The 16550-nt window shown below is 53.3% G+C and overlaps 2 protein-coding genes across 3 annotated transcripts; one reads left to right on the top strand and one right to left on the bottom strand.

Moving 5' to 3' along the window:
• Nucleotides 1-342: 342 nt before the first annotated feature.
• Ccdc71 (coiled-coil domain containing 71) lies at nt 343-5675 on the bottom strand. 2 transcript variants are annotated; one of them, XM_013116973.3, is made up of 2 exons: nt 5567-5675; nt 343-3330 (listed from the first exon to the last, which is right to left on the bottom strand). In XM_013116973.3, exon 2 carries the CDS (start codon nt 3276-3278, stop codon nt 1956-1958), a length of 1323 nt encoding a protein of 440 aa, XP_012972427.1. In that variant the 5' UTR covers nt 3279-3330; nt 5567-5675; the 3' UTR covers nt 343-1955. The 2 variants fall into 2 exon arrangements, with proteins under 2 accessions (XP_012972427.1, XP_012972428.1); XM_013116974.3 differs by having other exon boundaries at nt 5596-5619.
• Nucleotides 5676-9832: 4157 nt separating this feature from the next.
• On the top strand, nt 9833-15596 carry Klhdc8b (kelch domain containing 8B). The gene is given in 7 exon segments (XM_040739865.1): nt 9833-10332; nt 11644-12155; nt 13190-13233; nt 13235-13355; nt 13675-13899; nt 14109-14210; nt 14767-15596. Coding segments are annotated over 6 exon segments (1065 nt in total). The 5' UTR covers nt 9833-10332; nt 11644-11779; the 3' UTR covers nt 14964-15596.
• The last annotated feature ends 954 nt before the right edge of the window (nt 15597-16550 follow it).

Genomic DNA, 16550 nt, shown 5'->3' with positions numbered 1-16550 from the left:
GCTGGTGTTCAGGCACCTGCCTGTCTTTTACTGCAGCTCTAGGGAGCCAAACTTACGTTCTTACACTTGTGCAGAGAAGCACTTTACCTACTAAGCCATCCATCTTTCAGCCCTGCCTGGCTTCGTCTATTAATATTGTTATTGTTGTTGTAAAGACAAAAAATTTCTTATCCATTTATTTCTATGTGTATAGGTGTTTTACCTGCATGCATGTCTACCTAGTATCCAATGAAACCAGACAAGGGCACCAGGTCCCCTGGAGTTACAGACAGCTGTGAGCTGCCAGGTAGGTCCTGGGTCTTATGGAAGAGCAATCAGTGCTCTTAACCTCTGAGCCATCTCTCCGGGCCAGCCACTAAGTTTTTATTTAAGGGATTTCACACAATTCCTTTCTTATCAACATTCAAGATTCTCAAGACAGCATTTTCCCAAAGAGCCAATACTTTATCCAGTTGTGCCTTAAAATGAAAAAAAAAAAAAAATGTGTGTGTGTGTGTCTGCCTATAACCATGGAAGAGGGTATGGGATTCCTTGGAGCTAGATACAAGTGTTTTTGAACTGCTTTTTTGTTGGAACAAAACTTGGATTCTCTGCAAGAGCAATGAAGTCCTCTTAACCATTAAGCCACCTCTCCAGTTCCCTGGCTTGGTCTGGTGGCATACGCCTTTATTCCCAACAGGTAGAACACTGAGTTCAAGGCCAGCCTGATCTACAAAGGGAGTTCCAGGACAGAGCCAGGGGAAAGAGAGAGAGAGAGAGAGAGCGCGAGAGAGAGACAGAGACAGAGACACAGAGAGATGTGTGTGTGTGTCCTCACTAGGTAGATGATGCTGACCTCATAACTCATATTCAAACTCCCAAGTGCAGGGATTGCGGGTTCCCTACCTCCTAGCCACTACCTTCCAGTCTGGCTACCAGTGGACTACAGATGGGCGCAGCAGCTGCTTCCGCTCAGGACCCAGCCTCTTCTCCAAAGCAGAAGGTACCAAAAATGTACACAGGCCACGTTAGGGGACACAGTGAGGCTGGACCCGAGTAAGATGGAGCATGTAGCATCCAGTCAGAAAAAACACTGCTGAGGAACAGCCTTCCTGGATCCACCAGTCAGTTACCACAGAGAAAAGTCTTTGGACAGTAAGGGCAGGCTTTGTGGTTCAGATTCCAAGCCTGGCCTCTTGGGAAAACTGAGGCTAGTCACTTTCAGCAGAGTAGCAGTACCTCAAGCCTTTTCAGCCTGTTCCCACCCCTAGACAAGCCCAAGCAGAGCCTTAAAGCTCGGCCCCTAGAGACCAGTATCACAAAGGCTTCTTTCCCTGGCCTAAAAACCTGCTAGCTGCAGGATTTCCCAGAGTGCCTCACAATCCTGAATGGGGCCCATCTGGCTCAAAACTGGGCCACTCAAGGTGAGGTGCCCTACTTCATAGTGGCTCTGCCCCGCCCCTCAGGATCTCTCTCACACATCTACAGAAGCCTACACCTGAATTTCCCCACATCTCTCCAGAAGCCTGGGAGATCTGCCCTTCCATAATATTTCCCTATCATTCAAATTGATGACCTACTTCAAGCAACCAGGTCATTCTCTCCAAGCCTGTTCCTAGGACTACATCTGGCAGGTGGCAGGCTCCTGCCAGCAGCCTACAGACGCCAAAATCAATCAGTAAATAAGACCTTGGAAGGTGCGCAGGGAGACTGAAGGTGCAAAGGTATAAAACATGATAGATGGAACATTGGATGTACAACTTGAAGAACAGGTCACGAGAACACCCTTCCCGCTACCCACCCCACCCCCAAATCCTCAGCTTCTGAAAACATGGGGACCACAGGGGCCCTGGGGGTACCCCGAGTCTGGAAAGCTGCAGAGTCCACCAGCATAGCACTGTGATGCTGGTCACACGGACAGCACAACTGTTTTCCCAAGCACTGCTTCCAGACGACTCAGGATGCTGAGCGTGGAGTCAAGAAGGTAGCAATGGCTGGAGCCACACGACTGGAGAGAGGTTCACACGGAGGATCTGCTGGGCCCACTGCCGAACCTCGTCATCGGAGGACTTCCTGTCCACCTTTATAGTCTGGGCCTTTCGAGGTTTTGCTCCAGGCCCCAGCCGTGCCTTAGGAGACTGGAGCACAAGCCGTGCTCTCTTCTTAGGAGGAAGGCCCTTGAGCTCCTCAGTCTTCTTCCTCTTCCTCCCCACAGCCTCAGAGCCCCTTCTCAGGCTTGTTTTTCCAGCTCTGCTCTGAACACGTCCTTCTGGCCTTGCCTTGCGCTTGGTCTGAGCTGCTTTGGCCTTGGTCTTGACCACCTTGGCTTTAGCCTTGTCCCTTACTACAGTGGCCTTAGCCTTGGCCTTGGCTCCCGCTGCCCTGGGTTTGGCCGGCTTGGCCTTTGTTGTCTTGGCCCTGACCCTTACCGTCTTGTTCTGGGTTCGAGCTAGACTGGCGTGGGCATGAGCAGCTTTGGTCAGCGTTCGAGATGCCTTGGCCCGGGCTGTTTTGGTGCCCATGGCAGAGCATCCTTTCACGGGTAGGCCACTGCTCCAGGGCCCAGAGCCTCGTCCATCAGCCCCAGGGCCTTTCCTGCTCACGCATTTGAGGCCCTTGCTTGTGATTTTCCTGGATGCTTTGGGCTGTGGATTCCCCAAACCTTTTCTCAGTTTCAGGGAAGAGTTTGCAAGTGACAGCTGCAGTGACTGTGCCCTGTGCTTAGAAGCCAAGCAAGGAGTCTTGAGTGGGACGAGTGCTTCAAGGACCACAGAGAGATGCATGGCAGGGTAGACACCTGGGTAGAGGTGGGAAGGGAAGCCTACTGTTGTACCACTGGTGTGGCTGCCATTTGATTGCTTCAGGGAGCTCAGCAGCAGGTTAGTGCGAGCATGCTTGGCGAGGGCTGGTGTGGACCCCTTAGCCAGCCTGCCAGACAGTGGCACCGGGAGCAGTGTGGCCTGGCTTGCAGGGAGCGACACAGCAGTTTGGGGAGCCCTGGATGGAAGTGATGTGGCAGACGGGTTGGTGGTGCGAGCTTGAAGCTTTGTCTGGCTAGGGGGGTTGGCTGTGCATGAACTATAACCATAGACATCACCACTTCGCAGAATGGTCGGCTGGAAGCCATCATCTCGCAGGCCCTGCAGGAAAGCCACAAGCTGGGCCTCTGTGGCACTGAGATCCTGGCTCATAGGATTAAACACAAGCAGTGCCTCTTCCAGCGCTTTCTTCCCTGCTGTGGAGATGCGTGACCAGGAGTGTACAGCTTTCTCCTCCACATGGTGCACGACCATGCTCATGGCATTAGGCACTGCAGCTATGCCTGGGTAGCCACAGACCAGCACTGGGCACCTTCAAAGCAAAAAGAAAAGAGTTGATAAGGATGGTACCAAGGTTTGGAGCTAGAACAGGCTGGAAGTCAAGCAAGGCTCCCACTCTATGATCAAAGGGCCTGCTGGAATAAATCACTTCCTAGGGTCTCTCGGCCCTCGACCATGTTGGTGTTTCTTTAGGATACATGCTCAGCAGCACCTCAGAGCTATCCACCTACTGCTGGGCTTCTGGGAAGACTGAGATCTAGCTCATCTTAATTCAGTGGTATTTTTCTCTCCTTTCTTTTAGACAAGGTGTCATATAGGCTAGCCTGGCCTTGAACCCTGACCCCTCTGCCACTAGCTTTCAAGGGCTGGGATCACAGGCAACACTGCTACTACCATCTTTGGTGGTTTGGAACATGGGGCTCACTATGTAGCTCTGGTTGCCTGGAGCTTGCTATATAGTCCAAACTGGCCTCAAATCGGTAATCCTCCTGTTGGAGCCTACCAAGTGTTACGATTACAAATGTGCGTCTAGAGCTCAGCTAAATTTTACATTTTTCCTATTCTTTGAAATGGAGCTTGCTGTGTTGCCAGGCTGGTTGGTTGGTGAGAGTCATCCTCCCACTCAGGCCCCCAAGCAGCCAGAACCACATGCTTGTACTGCCATGCTTGAGGTTTTCTTTTGTTTTTATTTGTTTCTTCTGATGCCAAACATCTAGACTCAGTCCCACGAATACGGAAAAATGTCTCTCTCCTCAAAGAGCCCAGTCCAGAAGTCAAGACACAGCCACCACTAAGTTTCCTGGGAGTTTATGGTGTTACCCAGGTCAGCTTACTAACAGGTTAGGGAAGGACTCCCGGGAGCCGTAACTCTAGATGAGTGACAAAGAATGGAGCAAAAAGGGTAAAACCTACGAAGTGACTGTGAAGAGGGATCGAGGGACCTATGGGGGATGCTGAGTCAGCTGAAAAAAAGATGAAGGGCTTTGACATAGGCCCAAAGGCCCAGACGTACACGCCACGTCCACCCCCACATGTTCATCCAGCCGCCAGTGTTCCAGTGCAGGGTGGTTGATCTCCTGCTACCACTGACTCTGCTTTGAGGGTCTGTACACAGGCTACTCCAAAGCCCAATTCCTTGCTCTAGTCTTGGAGTTCGACCCCAATAAAAGAGCTAGACTCTTCAAAAAAAACAAAACAAACAAAAAACACCAAAAAAGCTGTTGAATAATGGTTGCAAGCATGTCTAAGGTAAGAGGGAGTCAGGCAGCTAGACCAAGGAGTCCAAGATTTGAAGACAATGGAAGGTAAGGTTCGGTCTAAGAAGGTAGGCCAAGCGGCCATTGAAGGTCTGAGCTGTCCTACTAGACTCTAAAGGGTATTGCACAGACGCCGTTGTCTGGGACCCCTCAAATTGCCCTAGGCTTCCTTACAGAAGTGATGACTGTCAATCATGAGTAACACTCAGCATGCCTGCAGTATTCGAGGGCTTCTGGAGGTAAACTCCCCAGCTGCAGGGGGCATTAAAAGACCAGCTGGGACGAGACTGATCCCTGGTGCTTTGCGGCCCGGCTGTGCTGCAGCTCAGCACAGCTCTAATGGAGCAGACACACAGGCTTCAGAGTCCCCAGAGAAAGTGCCCTGGGGCTCTTTGTTTGGAAACATTCTTGGATCCTCAGGTGTCTGAGGCACTTCCCCTCCCCCCAGAGGATGCTCTCCAAGTACAATCCCTGCACGTGACTTCAGTTCTTTTTATTTATTCATTGAAGGGGTAGGCTGTGAACTGTACAGCAGAGAGGGTCCCCCCAAAACCTCCAGTGCTAATATTGGGGGGCGGGGGCCTAGGTCAGGCTGAGCCCTCGGGAGGGTGCTCCTCGGCTTTCGCGCAGCTTCGTAAGCAGAGGCTGCAGCCAGGCACAGTTGCCTTCACACATTCCTTCGGGGCCAGCCAGCAGAGGAAGTTGAGGGCAGACCGGGGGTGGGTGCGGTACTAATCAGGCTGCCTGGGGTCGGGGACAGACCGGGGCCCTCAGGCTGGGAGACCGCGTCCCCGGGGCCCCAACGGCGACAGGGAGTCGGGATCAGGGCGGAGGCGAAATGTGTAAGGTGGACAGCCGTAGCCCGACAGGATCCGCACAGCCCCAGGGTGGGGTCTGGGTGGGGGTGGGGTGTCTCGGCCAAGCCCGGGGAGAATGAGGATCCGGGAGGGTCGACCACCCAGCCCCTTCGCCCTGCCGCCCTTGGCCGTTAGGCCCGCGACTCCAACCTACCGGCGCCGCCGCGGGGACCCAGGACGCACCTCTGCGCCGCCTCCGCCGCTCCAACATGGCCGCCTGCTGCGCGCCGGAAATGCACTGCGCTTCCGCTTCCGGGACCTGGCCCTCCTGGTGACCCTTGACCTCTAGCACTTCCCCCAAGTCTGGGGGTGGACCAGGTTGAGTACCAGGGAGGGCTCCCTGGAGGTGGTGGCCACAAACACAAGTCCAAACCTGTCTGATCCAGTATGGGAGTCTGCATCAGATAGATGGCAGAGTCACAGGAGCCAAGTTAGGATTGGACTGGGACCTTATTCAACATTTTTCTTGAATGGCCTGTAGTATAGGACATCAGGGTTATTCCTGTCAAGGTCTTGGGCCTGCTTCTCTCTCTGGCAACTGATCAGAAGGTCAAAAAGGAGTGTGCCTGTTAAGGAGTGTCTCCGAATGGTTCCCGGGTTTCACCACAAAAGTATCTCCTGTAAGGATAGAAGCCCTCCTGAGGGTGGGGCTGACCCCGCCCGGCATACTGCATGCAAGGCTGGTGTATACAAATGGGCACAAGTGATACACGAAGCTTGGGGATCTAGACGGCCAATCTAAGTCACAGCACATCGTGTGGGCCTGAATACACCTGCACACGCACGTGTGCACAGGTGTAACAGATCTGGCTCAGTCGCTGCACTCCAGGCACAGGGTCCCACTCTCAGAATCCCATGGCTAGGGAGATTGCAAACTCAGTCTTTCTACCCATGGCCTGTAGGCAACAGAGGGTGTTAGGGCCCATTCCTCATCTGAGACCTCAGAGAACAGTTCAGTGTGGTTCCCAGAACCTTTGGTTTTTTTATGGTGTCTCTCTGCACCGTCCTGGACTGCTGGTATCAAAGGCATGCGCCACCACTGCTCTTAACAAAGTGCCGGCTTGACAGCTGCTTCCGGTCCAGGTTGGGAGCCATCAGGGAAGCGCAGGTCCCATGGATGAAGTGGTGGAAGCATTTGGCCCTTTTATAGAACGCGAGTCAGAAGACAGCAATATTGCTACAGCTCTGCTCCTGAACCCTCACAGTGGTGCTACCTTTGGTTTCCGGGATAGATAGGAGTGGCTGGAATGCTTCATGTAGGGGCTGTAACGGAATTCCTTTATTTATTTTTGTTTGTTTTTTGAGACAGAGTCTCTGTGTGGCTTTGGAGGCTGTACTGAAATCAGCTCTTTTAGATCAGGCTGGTCTTGAACTCACAGAGATCCTCCTGCCTCTGCCTCCCGAGTGCTGGGATTAAAGGTGTGCGCCACCACTGCCCAGCGTAAATGGAGTTCTTAATTGGTCTAAGTAATAAAAACCCAGAATCATATGTAGAGGAAAATGCTGAGACAAGGAGCAAGCCATCCCTCCACTTTACCTGCTTAGTGTCTCAGTTCCTGTTTCTCCTGCTTATATCCCCTTTCCACCCAGCTATCTCACTTCCTGTTTGTCTGTACAGACTTCCAGACCTCTATGGTTAGCTGGTGGTAAGCTCCATTCTCTGACCTTCAAACAGGCTTTATTTGTGCAAGTAAGCTGTCACCACAGAGATCTACCGCCTCTGCCTCCCAAATGCCGAGATTAATGGCGTGCAACACCACTGCATGGCAACATTTTGTTTTTTAAACATTGTGTTTCCATTCTTGGTTACACCTTTCCACAGCACTGGTGTAGAGGTGGGAGGACAACTTTCAGAAACTGGTTCTATTGTGCGGTTCTCTGGAATCAAACTCAAGTTGTCAGGCTTGGCAGCAGGCACTTTTACCCTTTGAGTCAGCCACTAGCCCTCTCCACCATGCATATTGAGGCGAGGTCACAGGCTGAACCTGGAGCCCATCATTTTGCCTGGTCTGGGATTTGATACCTCTTGCACTCTGGGATTGCAGGCCGACTGCCATACCTACCTGGCTTGTATGTGAGTTCTAGAGAATGCCACTGCTTATAGGACCTGTGCTTCACCTGCTGAATCTCTACAGTCTCACACCTGGATTTGTTTTTTTGAGACAGGATTTCAGTGTAGCTCTGGCTGTCCTTGACCTATTGATGTAGACCAGGCAGGCCTTGAACTCAGAGATCTGACTACCTCTAACTCCCAAGTGCTGGGTTTAAAGACATGCACCACCACCGCCAGGCTCCACAATGGGATTTTTAGACCATAGGTTCTAGGGATCAAATTAGATCCTCATGTTTGTATAGCAATCACTATCAACTGTCCCAGCTCTGGAGTCCCAAGCCCCACCTTCGAGACAGTCTCACTAAATTATAGGACTAAGTCTTGAGCTACTCCCTGAGAAGCTGAGAAGGTTCTGCAAAAGATTCTAAGAGGCAACATAACCTGTCAGCAAGAATTTGAGGTCATAAAGGGTGAAACTTTGAAGAGCCTACAAAATCTCACCAACAGGATAATCCTAGTTTTATGGTTGTATGGCATGATGGTTAATCTTGATTGTCAATTTGACTGGATCTGGCTTTTGTTGTTTTTTAAATTTTAATTATGAGTATGTATGTGTGTATTATGTACATATACATACAGTGCCCATTGAGTCCAAAAAAGGGCATTGGATTCCCTGGACCTGGTGGTTGTGAATAGCCCAGTTCAGGTACTGGGAACCAAACTCAGGTCCTTTGCAAGAAGAGCAGGATGTACTCTTAACCACTAAGCCATCTGTCCATCCGTGTTTTTGTTCTTGTTTTTGAGACAAGAACTCATTATGCTGTCCTGGCTGGCCTAGAATTCACTGTAGACCAGGCTATCTTCAAATTCACAGAAATCTGCCTGCTTGTGCCTCTTAAGGGCTGGGATTGAAGGTGCACACCACCACTCTGGCCTTTGACTGGAAGTGAAACCAACTAAGAGAACAGTGCTGGACACACTTATGAAAAAACACATTCTAATTGTGGACAGCGCATTCTAGTAGCAGCCGATAAAGGAGGTTGAGAGTTGTGAGCCACCATGTGGGTGCTGGGAATTGAACTCAGGTCCTCTGGAAGAGCAGCCAGTGTGCTAAACCACTGAACCATCTCTCCAGCCCCCCAAAACCAATTGTTTCAAAAGCGATTTGGAGGAAGAAGTGGCAGTAGACTGACGTGGCAGATAACGCAGTGATGGAGTCTGAGGGGACAGATGGTTTCAGAATTTGGAGGGGGCAAGAAGAGATGACCTTGACTTAGTGCTGAGAGACATTTAAAAGCAGCCAGCTTGTAAATGGGTAACAGCCGGAAAGAAAATGGAAGGGGCTTAGGAAGAGGACACTGGTGAATATGAGGACATAGGGGTGACACTGTGAGTACCCTGTGGGGTAGATGCCAGTGTCCCGAGAGGGACCATCTGGAGAATGGGAGAAGTGGCATAGGACACAGAGGCCTTTTAGAGTCTTTGCAACTTGTGACAAGTCTTTGCACCAGCATTTGTGTGTGTGTGCCCTCCACCGCAAACCACCAGCTTCTGGAAGAGCTATAGGCTCTAGTTAGTCATGAGGAAGGGTTCACCCACATTCTGGGTGGCGAAGTCAGGCAGGCGAAGGCATTGATGCCCCCCAAACAGCTCTCTACATACAATTCATGGGATGGGAAGATGAGTTCCTTAGTTCCCCTTGCCCTTGTGAGCAGTAACAATGTGAGGTCCCTGCTCCTGATCAGCTCCCAGAATCCCCATCAGGACTCGGTCCCGGCCACCCCTAGTGTAACTGGTCTCATAGCACCTCCTCATTGGCTGCTTTTCTTGGTCTTCTTGCTGCTCCTCTGCTGTCGCTTCCTGGCTCCGCCTCCCACACTAACTACAGGCTCTTGTTGTCTCGAGATCTGCTTTGGGAAAATTATGATAAACACTCTACATGAAAGGGGTGTCCTCCCAGGCTTCTGAATGCTCATAAGACAGGCTGGGCCAAGGTTTGAGTCGGAAGTAGGTGTGTCTTTGTCACATCAATTTGCTACCAACATGACCACAGAATTGGCTAGAGGCAAGCTCTGTACCCTGAAGGACAATCACCAGGCCTCAGAGTAGCCCCAGGCAGGATTTACAAGATTAGGCAGAGAGACCGTGGCCTCTGGCTGGTTTAGCTCATGTGCTCAGACCTAACCAAGAATAACCTAGCTCTCTGTAAAGAAGGGCTGGATAGGTCCTAAGCTAGTACAGCAGTCTCCTCCAGCCCGCCTGCTAGTAGTCTCAGGATCTATTCTGCAGCTGGCTTTGTGTCATGGTTGTGTCCTGGTTGAGACAGCGCAGCTGAGCTTTCCAACCAGAGGCCCAGGCTACAGCCCTAGTGGCCTCCAGGGGGCGCCGCAGAAAAGCTGGTGTTGGGCACCTGCATGCTCAGTTGTGCTGGGCGGGCTCCGACCCCTTAAGGCCCCAGGTTCCACTGGCTAGCTCCTGCTGGATGCGCGCCGAGTGCATCTATTACAGAACCACACCCGCCTCCAATCTCATCGTACCGGTGTTGTGTTGATCGCCTCATTTCTGTCATCGCCCCAGGTAGAACCCTAAATCCTAGCCGGTCGGATGTCCATATGCCTGCCTGTTCATTTTGGGTGACGGTGGGTCGGTGTGCCCTACTCCGGCCGTGGCATGTGCAGAGTTAAGGCGGGAGGAGGTTTCCCCGAATCTGGGGAGGGGGGAGCGAGGGGCGGACCTGAACCAGCCCCGCCCCACGCCGAAGCGGTGCGGGGGCCCCATCAGAGCCCAGCTTCAGCCCTAGCCAGAGCCAGCGTCAGCGGAGGCGGAACAGTGGACCCCGTGTCCTGGAGACATCAGAGATCCAGGGGGTGAGTCCCGCGGGAGCCTGGCTCAGGGGCGGGGGCAAGTTTGGGGCATGAAGCTTAGAGCCTTTATTAAGCCCACTCGCCAGACCCGCCCCCCCTCCTTCGAGTTGGAAGTTTGGGGCCAGGAGGCCGTCCTGCCAAATCGCGGGACTGAGAGTGGAGACATCCCCAACGCAGACAGACAGACAGACAGACAGACACACACACACACAGAGAGAGAGAGAGAGAGAGAGAGAGAGAGAGAGAGAGAGAGAGAGAGAGAGAGAGAGAGAGAGAGAGAGAGAGAGAGAGAGAGAGAGAGAGAGAGAGCGCAAAAGGCAAAAGGGGAGGCTAAGGAATGTGACCTTAGGGGGGGCGGCTCAAGATCCGGATCCAGATGTTTATTCCTACATGAAAAGCCCTGGACTCAGGGACCTTCAAATCCTGTACTCACGAGATTGCCCACACCAGTCCCCTCATCCCTCCTCAGCAAGGAATCTGCTGGCATTGCCACACCCCTGAGGATGGACTTCAAAGGGAGTGCGGAACCCTGAGGTCTGTCCCCTTTGAATCCTTCACTCCCAAGACAGGCTGTTTGCTGCTATAAATGGTTATTCCACTCTGTAGAATGGGACACTCCTGTGTAGGGACTGCAGGCGAGGGGCCCTAATGGTTGTCTGAGGGACACTGCATACCAGTGTACAGGGGATTCGGGAAAACCAGGATAAGTCGTGTTGTCAAGGAGGTGCGCTGGGAGGGAGAGTTGGGTCTACACTGGGAGGGAGAGTTGGGTCTACACTGGGAGGGAGAGTTGGGTCTACACTGGGGGGAGAGTTGGGTCTACACTGGGGGGAGAGTTGGGTCTACACTGGGAGGGAGAGTTGGGTCTACACGGGGAGGGAGAGTTGGGTCTACACGGGGAGGGAGAGTTGGGTCTACACTGGGGGGAGAGTTGGGTCTACACTGGGAGAGTTGGGTCTACACGGGGAGGGAGAGTTGGGTCTACACTGGGGGGAGAGTTGGGTCTACACTGGGAGAGTTGGGTCTACACTGGGGGGAGAGTTGGGTCTAGTCACTTTACCTCTCCTTCCACTCAGCAAAGTTGCTAGTTGGGTGTGGGGAGAGTCCCTCATGCCCTGTGGGAAATAAGAAAGCTGTCTGGGTATCCGGAGTCTCTTCTTCTCCACTACAGAGGATCCTCACCTGTGGAGTCCTAGTGGGACGTGGCGGGTCCTTCCCCACCAGTGATTTGGGGCCCGGCCTGCCTTTAGCTAGGCATTATTCATCCGTTTCTTGACAGTGGCCCTCATTCTTTGTTCTCCATCTCTCCTCCAGGTGAAGGCGGGGTCCCTTGGCCTGGTCAGACATACGCTTACAGCCCTGGCAGAATCAAGATGAGGCCCTGAGGTGTCTCCCCAGTGAGGCCCGCGGCCTGAGCGAATGGCATGGCCTGCCGCCGGCAGTGAGCACCATGGCTGCAGGGGGTGGCCGGGCCTTTGCTTGGCAGGTGTTCCCCCCCATGCCCACCTGCCGGGTGTATGGCACAGTGGCACACCGAGATGGGCACCTGTTGGTGTTGGGGGGCTGTGGCCGGGCGGGGTTACCCCTGGACACTGCTGAGACACTGGACATGGCCTCACACACATGGCTAGCATTAGCACCCCTGCCCACGGCCCGGGCTGGTGCAGCTGCTGTGGTTCTGGGTAAGCAGGTGCTAGTGGTGGGCGGTGTGGATGAAGCCCAGAGCCCGGTAGCTGCTGTGGAGGCCTTCTTGGCTGATGAAGGCCGCTGGGAGCGTCGGGCTACCCTCCCTCAAGCAGCCATGGGGGTTGCGACTGTGGAGAGAGGTGAGTGGCTTATCAAGGAACGTCCCTCGGGTGCCCCTACAACCTTCGTTTTTTCTTCCCCTGACGGGATACATTATCTCACACGCTGGATAGGTATTACCTTGGTCACGGCTTTGCCTCCTGTCTCCTCCCTTACCTGGGCTTTCTGCAACTTGCTGTCAACGGTCTTTTCTGAGCTATGAGGTGGGGGTCAGAGCCCAGAAGGCCCCCAGAAAGATAGGAGACCCCCAGCCACTACCCAGTCCTATTCGTTGTTACTAAGAGACAGTGGTGGGTGTGGCCTAATGACTCTCATAGTTATAAATAGTCTGGAGTGGGGGAGGGGAGCAAGGCCTTGGCTCTGAGCCCAGCAAGTGCTTAAGTGCTTAGACCTCCCCCCCCCACCACACACACCAGGAATCCTGCTGTGGACAAAGGCCAAGCCGACCTGCAGATGGTTGCCATGGAAGCCCCTAGCTGCCGGTCAGTGTGCCCCTAGCTGACTCTGAGCGCCTAACAGAAGGCAAGAACCTCCTCTAGGGAGACAGCATGGCGCCGGGTGCTGGCAGGGCCCAGGCCCTGTCCTCCAGGCCCAGGCTCATCTCCCAGCTCCAGGCGTTCGCCTCTCAGACTGAGCAAATCTCCTTATCCCTCTACCACTGCCTTAACCTACCCCTCCCTCCCCCATCCTGGGAGCCCTCCCCCTACACACACACGCGCACACACACACACACACACACACACACACATACCCCTTGTGGCCTCCAGGTCTGACCACCAGTCCAGGCTAGCCTGCTTAAATGCCAGATTTGGTTGCCATAGCGTCTCCAGGGAGACCGCGCTGGATTATAATTAGATCGGCTGCCTCCTGCTCTTCACTTGGAGGGGCCAAAGCTGGAATCTCAGCTCTCCTAGCTCTCACTTAAGATGGGCAACAAAGTTTTTGACAAACACATGGGTCTCCATCTACCCCTGGGCCTGACCAAGGGAGCTGTCAGGGTGGGGTTCACCAGCCAGTCATGGTTGTGCCGTCTGAACTACTCTTTTCTGTGCAGATGGTATGGTGTATGCGCTGGGGGGAATGGGTCCTGACACGGCCCCCCCAGGCCCAGGTTCGGGTGTACGAGCCCCGCCGGGACTGCTGGCTTTCGTTACCCTCCATGCCCACACCCTGCTACGGGGCCTCCACCTTCCTGCACGGGAACAAGATCTATGTCCTGGGTAAGGGCCGAGGGATGTGGGAAAGGGGAAGAAAAGAGTCCATCCCTTGAAGGTTGTCTGGGTTAGGGATCATTCTTAGTCTGAGGTGTCAGGATTTGAGAAGTTTTGTTGGGGGTAATCCAGACCTATTCTAAGGCCTTCTTGGTGGCCCAACTGGGATTGGAAAATCAAATTCAAGCCTGAGGGTTTATGTGGTCTCGTGAGTAGTCAGGTGTGTACACAGCTGGGTGTAGTAACCAGGGATGGACAGTTCAGCCACCAGCTAAGGATGCCACCAAACCCTTTGGGCTCTGTCCCAGGTGCTTTAATTCTTCGACAGGAGGCCGCCAGGGCAAGCTCCCAGTGACTGCTTTTGAAGCTTTTGATCTGGAGACCCGTACATGGACCCGACACCCAAGCCTGCCCAGTCGCCGAGCCTTTGCTGGCTGTGCTATGGCGGAAGGCAGTGTCTTTAGCCTGGGTGGCCTGCAGCAGCCTGGGCCCCACAATTTCTACTCCCGCCCACACTTTGTCAATACCGTGGAGATGTTTGATCTGGAGCATGGTGAGCAATACCTCTTGTAGTCTGTGCTGCTCCCCTTGCGATGCAAGGGCAGCGTGTGTGTGTGTGTGTGTGTGTGTGTGTGTGTGTGTGTGTGTGTGTGTGTGCATGCCCTCGAGTCTGTTTATGTCTGTGTGTGTAAATCTTACATCTTCTCTCCCTCAGGTCTGTGTATGTCTGTGTGCACACATCTAACATCTTCTCTCCCTCAGGGTCCTGGACTAAGCTGCCTCGCAGCCTGCGGATGAGGGATAAGAGGGCTGACTTTGTGGTGGGCTCCCTTGGGGGCAACATTGTGGCCATTGGGGGCCTTGGTAAGTCTGTGGGGCTGAGGTAAAGAAGGCATACAGCAGAAAGGGCATCTTCCAGCAGGCCACTTTCTCTAGACTCCCCATGCGGTCAGAGCTCTGTGAGCGCTTGGTGCATCTGTAAATCAGGGCGCTTGGGATTGTCCTAGCTCTCAGGGTGTCCCCCAGCACCTGGCTGGGGGCTCTAATAGAAGCAGAATAGATGATCAAAGCATGACTGAATGAATGAATGAGTGAATGAAGATGAGCTGGGCAATGAATGAATGAGTGAATGAAGATGAGCTGGGCAATGAATGAATGAGTGAATGAAGATGAGCTGGGCAATGAATGAATGAGTGAAGATGAACTGGGCAATGAATGAATGAATGAATGAAGATGAGCTGGCAATGAATGAATGAATGAATGAAGATGAGCTGGGCAATGAATGAATGAATGAATGAAGATGAGCTGGGCAATGAAGAGCAAAGCCCTGGTGGCTTGTGCTGGGGTGATACTTACTGGGCCATTGGGGAAGGGAACAAGGATCTTCAGCCCCTTGTCACCCTTTGTCTCCTTCCTCCAGGGAACCAGCCATGCCCTCTGGCCTCCGTGGAGAGCTTCAGTCTTGCACGGCGACGCTGGGAGGCACTGCCTGCCATGCCTACAGCCCGATGCTCCTGCTCCAGTCTACAGGCTGGGCCTCGGCTGTTCGTTATTGGGGGTGTAGCCCAGGGCCCCAGTCAAGCTGTGGAGGCCCTGTGTCTGCGTGATGGGGTATGAGGGCCTGGTGAGGCCTTGTCTGCCAAAGCAGCTCAGCGTAGCAGCAGACTGGGCTCCTTTTTGCTGCTGAGGGTGCTCCCATGAGGGAGGCACAGGAGAGGGCACCTGAGTTACCGCCTTAGGGATGGGGGTTGGAGGAGCCTTTGTCTGTAGCACAGGACACACATGCTCACACCTATTTTACCACCGTCCACTCACAACCATAGCTAGCTCCACCCATGCCTAGCACTCACTAGGCCCTCTGTCAACTCTGAAGTGTGAAGAGGAGAGCGTTGGCCTCACAGGATAGGCCCAAGAGTTGACCAGGCCTTCTCCAGAGGCCATTCTGGAAAAGTCTGAGCTTCCAGCCTGCCCTGAGGGTCCCTGTGGACCCCAGGAGTCTTCTGAGACTGGAGGTCACAGAAGAAGCAGTGGAGAGAATATGGGGACTGCTGGAGGGAGGGCCAGAAGCCTGCTGACTTTGTGCCCTCCTTACTGATGGTTGTATGACGGGGGCAGGAAGTCCCACCTCTCTGTGCCTCAGCATCCTCATTTGTAAACGGGGATCTCTGAAACTTTCCCGCCCCACCTACCTCACAGGGCTGTTGGGAGGACCCAGGGAGTTTTGACGTGGAAATAAAAACACTGATGAGATCTTGTGTGTGGCTTGAGATGCAGGCTTTCATGTTGTTCTTTCTGCTCTGCCCTCCTTGGGAGGCCTCAGCTCTCCCAGGATGAAAGTCCACAGGAAGCCTTTTAAACCTCCTAACCATACCTAAAGCGACCTGAGTCACTAAAGTGACTCTGCCTAAGCCTCAGCTTTGTTTTGGTAACAAAAGGTTACCTGAGTGTCAGGGGACTTGGAAGGGTGAGCCAAAAAGACCTTCCAAAAACAATATAAATTCACAATGTTAAGATGACCTTTAGAGCCGGGCGTTGGTGGCGCACGCCTTTAATCCCAGCACTCGGGAGGCAGAGGCAGGCGGATCTCTGTGAGTTCAAGACCAGCCTGGTCTACAAAGTGAGTTCCAGGACAGCCTCCAAAGCTACAGAGAAACCCTGTCTCAAAAAAAACAAAAACAAAAAAGAAAAAAGAAAAAAAAGATGACCTTTAGGCCGGGCATTGTTGGAGCATACCTTTAATCCCAGGAGGCAGAGGCAGGAGGATCTCTGTGAGTTCAAGGCCAGCCTGGTCTTCAAAGTGAGTTCCAAGACAGTCTCCAAACCTGCAGAGAAACCCTGTCTTGGGAAAAAAACAAACAAACAAACACACAAAAGAGATGACCTTCAGATCCAAGTCACACAGTGTCTCCTCAAAGGTTCTGTACGACCACCAAGGGAGCAGTGCCTCAGTGGTGTGTTGGTTGGGGCAGTCGCCTTGTGGGAGGCGTCTCTCTCTCTCGGACATGACTGTGGTTGCACTGTCAAATCTGTCAAGGTACCTGGCTCCTGGAGGGAGCTGCCAGCCCTTGCCACTCCCTCCCTCAGCGCTGGCTGCTCTCTAGGAGGATCCCCAGGTTCTGTATCTATACTGGGTGCAAGAGGCCCCAGTTACTGCTCTTGGGACCCTATAATGCACCCATGGTCAAGGTGACCGTCCTGGACTCT

Source organism: Mesocricetus auratus, unplaced genomic scaffold (assembly GCF_017639785.1).
Source record: "Mesocricetus auratus isolate SY011 unplaced genomic scaffold, BCM_Maur_2.0 Super-Scaffold_100691, whole genome shotgun sequence".
In the NCBI taxonomy this organism is placed as follows: domain Eukaryota; kingdom Metazoa; phylum Chordata; class Mammalia; order Rodentia; family Cricetidae; genus Mesocricetus; species Mesocricetus auratus.
This window is presented reverse-complemented; position numbering and strand designations above follow the sequence as displayed.

Coding starts and splice junctions, on each gene's coding strand:
- Ccdc71 (XM_013116973.3), bottom strand. CDS start 3,278: ATGAGCATGGTCGTGCACCATGTGGAGGAGAAAGCTGTACACTCCTGG.